We start from the raw sequence: 6,461 nt of genomic DNA, 5'->3' as shown, positions 1-6,461 counted from the left end.
ACTGCTGCAAACGGAGTGAGGGTGTCAGTGCAGTTATCCCTCGTTATCTGTGCGGTATGGGCTGCAGTAATGACCAGATTGACACCACACGTCTCCAGTTACAGCAATGCAAAACTAGTGACAATCATCAGTTCAGGCAAACTGAAGGAGAATACACAGCCAAGCTAATTGGTGCAGGAGTGAACAGGTCCATGCGGGGACCATTTCCATGCCTCTGGGATATAAGTATATCATATTTACACTTAAAATCAATTCACTCAATAAAACATTTGGATTCTGGTATAAACATTCACTTAGTTGAGCCTACCGCTTCTGAAACCTTACAATTAAACCTGTTGGACGATAACCTGGTATTGTGTGATTTTTAACTTCTGAAACTGAATTTTAATGCATTACTGCAGCAACCTCCTGCTATTAAAATGCTCCATTTAATGCAGCAGTTTACAGCCCTTTATATTCCTGAACGGCTGTGAATTGCTGTTGTTGCGCTAAGCGCTTATTCCACCCAGACAATGGGCTTCGATCGGTCCGTTAATGTCCTTCAGTCCTTGGGAAGTCTGTGCACTGAGCGCCTGAGCTTTGCAGCTTTGTACAAACACCTGTTGGGAGCACATCCCGACGCGAAAGCCCCGCCCTGTCTCTCGGCTTCCCCCGGTGCTTCGAGCCGATTGGATGGCGATGTGACAAATGCAAGTTCTTCCCCCTCCTCCAGCCGGCTGCTGAAGCCAATATGTACACCAGTTCGCGAACATTTTCCACAAGTGGGCCGGCTCACTGCAGCAAACCAACGGGCTGTCTTTAATCCAGGCACCCTCGCTGTTTAAACAGGACTTGGAGAATTTAGGCAAACCGGAATCTCAAGATGCCTCGGTCATTTCTTATTAAGAAGCATTTCTCGACCACCAAGAAACCAAACTACAGTGAACTCGACAGCCAGACAGGTAGACAAATTGATGACAATGTAAACTTCGGTTGTGTTAGCAGTGGGTGGGATTTTTATTCCTTCCTATATCAAGATGTAACTTACTGTGAATAGTGAAACTGGCAATGTCAATGTATCAAATGCTGCCTATTTAAGTTAGGATTAAGAAAAAAAAAGTAAAGCCTTTGCCATGGGGGACATATTAACGTGACTGCGAGACAGCATTGATATAACCTGCAGATGTGTTGGTGCTTCTGAGTTAGATTTTTGGAAGCAGTGCCCTGTTGTGGTGTGTTAAAGGGTGCGGGCAGATACTGGGAGCTCCATTCATTGATGTCATGTTGTTTGTTGGTTGCAGTGATTATCTCTCCATTTCTCTATGAGAAGTATCCAATCCCAGTCATCCCTCAGCCTGAAATCCTCAGCTCCGGAGCTTATTATCCCGCCATCGTGTGGGACGCCGGGTTGATCTCAAGCCTCTGCTCTGCCGAAATCGAGAGTGACCTGGCCAGCCAGAAAAGCGAGCCCCCCACAGCGGACAACTCCAAACGACGCAAACCTCACGACCTGGCATCCCTGTCGAGCGAGGAAGAGGACGGCAAGACATCGGAGCCGCCCAGCCCAGACTCTTCGGCCACGGAAGCGGAGAAATTTCAGTGCAGTCAGTGCAGCAAATGCTACTCGACTTTCGCGGGACTCTCCAAACACAAGCAGCTGCACTGCGAGCCCCAGACCAGGAAATCCTTTAACTGTAAGTACTGTGAGAAGGAATACGTGAGTCTGGGAGCCCTGAAGATGCACATCAGGAGCCACACGCTGCCTTGCGTTTGCAAAATCTGTGGCAAAGCCTTCTCCAGACCGTGGCTGTTACAAGGGCACATCCGCACGCACACTGGTGAGTACTGCATTCCTTTCCAATCCACTTCTCTCATCAATCTGTTCTTGGTTTGGGAGATTTAAACGTTGCTCTAGTTTTTTTTTAAATTGAAGAATTGACGACCACGCGATTATTTTAAACGCTTTAATCCCTGCCGATACGATACATTAGAAAGTGACTTACACAACATTCTGGGTGTTTTGTAACATATGGTACAATTATGTCAGTGCTGACCTGTGCAAATCCGCGGAACCTTCATTCCTGAAGAGCCATTTCCGGGATTTTGTGTGTCTTAGTGAGTAGGATGCTCAGATGGACAGATACGTCTCTGTACCTGCTTCTGATAAATAGTCAATTCGCGGTACTCCCATGGACCAGTTAGCATTTTTTGGTACATATAGTTGTACCAGCATTTACAGTTCACCTTTACTAATATCTGAAAGTAACCCGCTCCTCACAATTTATCCCGTTTTAAAAAAAATATGCGTCATGTATTTCACACACTGGTTTATAACTTACTTTTCTTTGGATCAATACAAAAGGCGCACATGGTGCAATAAAACCACCTTTCAGGCAAAACATTGTTCGTGGCTTTCCAGGCTGCGTTTTTGTCCCTTACATTGTTTCCAACAGCTAAAAGAGGATGTTCTTAATGGCAAACAAAAAGACCCTGTTGTGATTCTTCGTTTCACCACTATTGCATTTAATTCTTTTTGAGTGGTGGTGTTGTCCTGTGGAGGACCGTGTATATGAATGGTTGACAGACATGGGGCAGGTGCATTGATGTAGCAGTGCAGTTTGTACAGTGCACCTGTTACAGTACACTGCAGGCACAGCTATAGACTCCAGCTGTCACCTATTGGGGCCATCAGTTCTAAATACAAGAATTATCACTTTTCACAATGCAGCCTCTCCAGATCTATTTATCAGCCTCTGGCTGGGTTAATTCCCACTTTGTTGTTGATTTCACACCACCTTAAGTAAAAGCAAATGCCCTCAAAGGAATTAGTTAAAGAGAACTTCTTTTTTTCATTTTGCCATAAATCGACGCGTAATCATAGTTTGTTTGAATGCCATTCTTAACTTTAGGTTCCAACTTCTCTACTGTTTTAAAGACAGGTGATTTATTTGTTTTATATTTTGTTAAAAGTTCAATATTCAGCCTTGCTTTGTTGTTAGTTTACCACTATTCAATTTAGGATGTTTAAACCATTTAATGTATTACACAATTTAGGATAAGCTATGCCTTTATTAAGTCTCTGATTTGTGATTTTGTATCCATTTGTTAATATAATTCATTACAACTCTTTGCTATTTTAAAGTAAGATGGCTGCATTAAACAAAACCAAAAATTGCTGCAGAAATTCAACAGGTTCGACAACATCTGTTGAGAAACCAGAAGTAATGTTTTGAGTCCAATATGACCTCTACATTTCTGAAGAACAGTCATTGGATTCAAAACACTGTTTCTGTCTCCACAGATGCAACAGACCTGCCGAGTTTTTTGAGCAAGTTTTGTTTTTGTTTGCTTAAGAACTCTTCAGTTCTTGCTTTATTTTGGCTGCCTTAGACTCATTGTGGGGGAAAAAAACAACATTTCAGAGATCCAATTATTTAATTTAGTTTGTATCAAATTTCAACCCTTCTCACTGCATAAAATATTCTTTCATTTCTATACACTGTGTATTTTATTTCTGGGTAAAATTGAACTAAGATAAGCAAGTTAAATGCATTTCCTATAACTAAAAATACCTGAGGAATCAATTATCCTCAGAGAATTCATAGCATTCCTTATTGTTATTTTTTTCATATTCCTTCAGGTGAGAAACCCTTCTCCTGCCCTCATTGCAACAGAGCATTTGCAGATCGATCCAACCTCAGAGCCCACCTGCAGACTCACTCAGATGTCAAAAAATACCAGTGCAAAAACTGCTCCAAGACTTTCTCCAGAATGTCTCTTCTTCATAAACATGAAGAAACAGGATGCTGCGCAACTCGTTGAAACTATTTTTTTTAAATGAGAACTGCTGTGTGCATTTCAGCCCATTTCATTTGATTATAGAGTGAATCTCTTATGCTGGCCTATGCTGAATTTTATTTATTATTTGAACACAAATATTAACATTTTGTTTTTGTATATCAAGGCTCCCATCTTTTTGAGGGGATGAGGAGGTAAGAACAGAAAAAGCTGGCTCTCTTAGAGATTCTTTAAGGGATATCAAAAACATTCAGTATTTTATTCGGTATAACCACCAGAAAAAGAGTTTGTCTCTTACTGTGTAACTATGCAATATAATGTCTTTTTCTGAGGGTTGCTGGCATAAAATGTTCTCAGTGGAACAATGAAACCCTGCAGTGTCTAAAGATTTGTGCAATGGGTTTAGCAGACATCTCTTGCAATCTGAAATAAGATTCCTGTTTACAGGCAAGCTGAAGCACCTGTTTATATCAACCTTAACAACTGCTTTTCAGTGGATGTATAACTAATGGCAAGCAGTTGTCACATGTTACAATGCAGGGCTCAGATAAATGCCTGACTATTGACAGGTGTGTGCCAAAAGATTTTTATGGCTATTGACAGGTGCCTGGTGAATGCATCTTTTTTCTATACAGTGTTTGTACAGAATTGTCACAATATATATTTGTTTACATTACAAGGGTACACTGGTATTACTTTGTATACTGTAATTTTCTACGTGACAGTTTTGTATTGCTGAGACTTTTAACAGGTACATTATGTAAAGAATATGTAATAAAATTTTTACCTTTAACAAAATGTGAAGTATTTCATGGTGGTTACATAAGAAACATCAGTGAACACAGCAATTATCTATTTGCTACTTTATTGATTACTAAAATAACCTCAACCTAATGTTCCAAAATACATCAAAGTACACAATATAGTTGAACCATACAATATGTTTGACAATTTCGTTAAATGGTACAGAAGGGTAAGATGTCACCTGTATGTTGAGCTGTAATTTCTAAAGTTCAATAGAAGTTTCAGTTTCTCCTTTACATAGATTAACAGTAGATATAAAAACACATTTGCTAAGTGAAACTTTCATAAATAGAAATTAAACCATGTTCAAATAATATGCATATCTGCCATTTATTTTCCAATTTCTCAGGTAAAACAAGTTAGTTTTGACTCTATACACTAGACTTGAACCAATTCTCCTTAATCTATATCTAGTGAAGAATTGAAAATTTGCATTCTGAATTTGGAATATCAACAGTAAGTTTTGTACTCGTTATATCACCATCAAGCCTCCTGTTCAATAAAAACACACATTTACAGCACTTAGCTACCAATGCATTGTTAAGTTTTATGTGACTGTGAACCTGAACTGAATACATAATTAGTGAAACTAATTTACTGTGCAAACAACCGTGAAGCTGGAAGCCATCAGTAGATTCTTAGGAATCTGATGATGATCAATCTTGATTGCTTTGCCTGGAGGAGAGTTAAGAATTCAAGTAAGTATGTATGGTCATATTATGACTCAGAATATCAGATTTGATATACTCTTCCTGCCTGCTGTGCTCACTGACCTATCCCAGCTCCTGGGGGCTCAATGTGTCAAATTTAAAGTTCTTCCATCTATCCATGCCTTTCCAGGTTCCTCCACCTCCCCATCTCTGTATTTTCTGCTCCACAAACTCTCATTTCCTCAAACCCTGCACTCTTGTGGTTCATCATCCTTTTGAATTCTTTCGAACTCCATTATTAAATCCCCTTCTTTCCATCTTACTCTCTCACTTTGACTCTTTAAAACTCAATTCTTTTGTCAAGGGTGGAACCCATGCTGACTTTGATTTAGCAATTTTAAGATGAAAATGTCACTTTGAAATTGGCACTATAATTAGAGATCTGTGGCATTTATCAATGGAGAAGGCATTTATCAACTAAACACACTGAAGAATTATCATAAATAGCAAAGAGAACTAAACAAAGTTCACTTTCTACTCAATGTGCATTAAAGGTTGGTACACACGCTCAGGGAAGAATTTGAAATACAAAGAAATTTTGATTTAAAAAGATAATTTTTTCTTTTAAAACCATGCAATTTTGAATGTCTTGATGGAATGACACTCTACACTTGTGAAATTAGTTTATTTACACTCAAGTGGTAGTCACCAGAGATTATGACTTAATACACCATTAGCAACTTAATAAAAGAGACGAGAGTCATACCAGGCTCAAAACATCAATTAAAATTCTCTCCACTGACGCTGCCCTCACTGCTTTGTTTCTGCAGTATTCTCTCTGTTTGCTATTCAAAACTCAAGTTATGGCTGACTAAGCAAAATTTACTACTTTGGTTTCTTTTCTAGAGCAAGAATAATGTGCAAAAAAGTTGCAGTTAACTGATCCTCTGTGATTGTGTCCACAAACATGTCAAACTGCACCCTATGGGTGTGCAGGATATTGCTGACAACTTCTGGACTTAACTGCACATGTGCAGGTGCCAGAAACTAATGTCCCTTTGAAGAAGTAATGGTGACCATCACTGATGGCACTGCTACCTTTACAGCTGTAAATTCTGGTGCGATATTAGCTCAGAATATGTTTGTATGTATTACTGGAATGTTGGCAATACGAAGAAAAAACTCATCCTAAAAAATGAATGTTTTTATTCTACTTAAAAGCTACAGATA

At 39.2% G+C, this 6,461-nt stretch overlaps 1 protein-coding gene across 1 annotated transcript; it reads left to right on the top strand.

The window, feature by feature from the left end:
- Window positions 1-733: 733 nt before the first annotated feature.
- LOC132822726 (protein snail homolog Sna-like) lies at window positions 734-4,575 on the top strand. Its single transcript, XM_060836007.1, has 3 exons — window positions 734-941; window positions 1,281-1,817; window positions 3,620-4,575. The coding sequence occupies exons 1-3, from the start codon at window positions 863-865 to the stop codon at window positions 3,799-3,801; spliced, it is 798 nt and encodes a 265-aa protein (XP_060691990.1). The 5' UTR covers window positions 734-862; the 3' UTR covers window positions 3,802-4,575.
- The last annotated feature ends 1,886 nt before the right edge of the window (window positions 4,576-6,461 follow it).

The sequence above is a fragment of the Hemiscyllium ocellatum genome, chromosome 15 (assembly GCF_020745735.1).
Source record: "Hemiscyllium ocellatum isolate sHemOce1 chromosome 15, sHemOce1.pat.X.cur, whole genome shotgun sequence".
NCBI classification, from domain to species: Eukaryota; Metazoa; Chordata; class Chondrichthyes; order Orectolobiformes; family Hemiscylliidae; genus Hemiscyllium; species Hemiscyllium ocellatum.
The sequence above is the reverse complement of the archived record's forward strand: the minus strand, read 5'-3'. Positions and strand labels throughout refer to the sequence as shown.

Excerpts from the sequence above, each read along its gene's own strand:
- LOC132822726 (XM_060836007.1), top strand. The coding sequence starts at position 863 with ATGCCTCGGTCATTTCTTATTAAGAAGCATTTCTCGACCACCAAGAAA. Across the intron at positions 942-1,280 it reads TGAACTCGACAGCCAGACAG|TGATTATCTCTCCATTTCTC; the intron begins GTAGACAAATTG and ends TGTTGGTTGCAG. Across the intron at positions 1,818-3,619 it reads GCACATCCGCACGCACACTG|GTGAGAAACCCTTCTCCTGC; the intron begins GTGAGTACTGCA and ends ATATTCCTTCAG.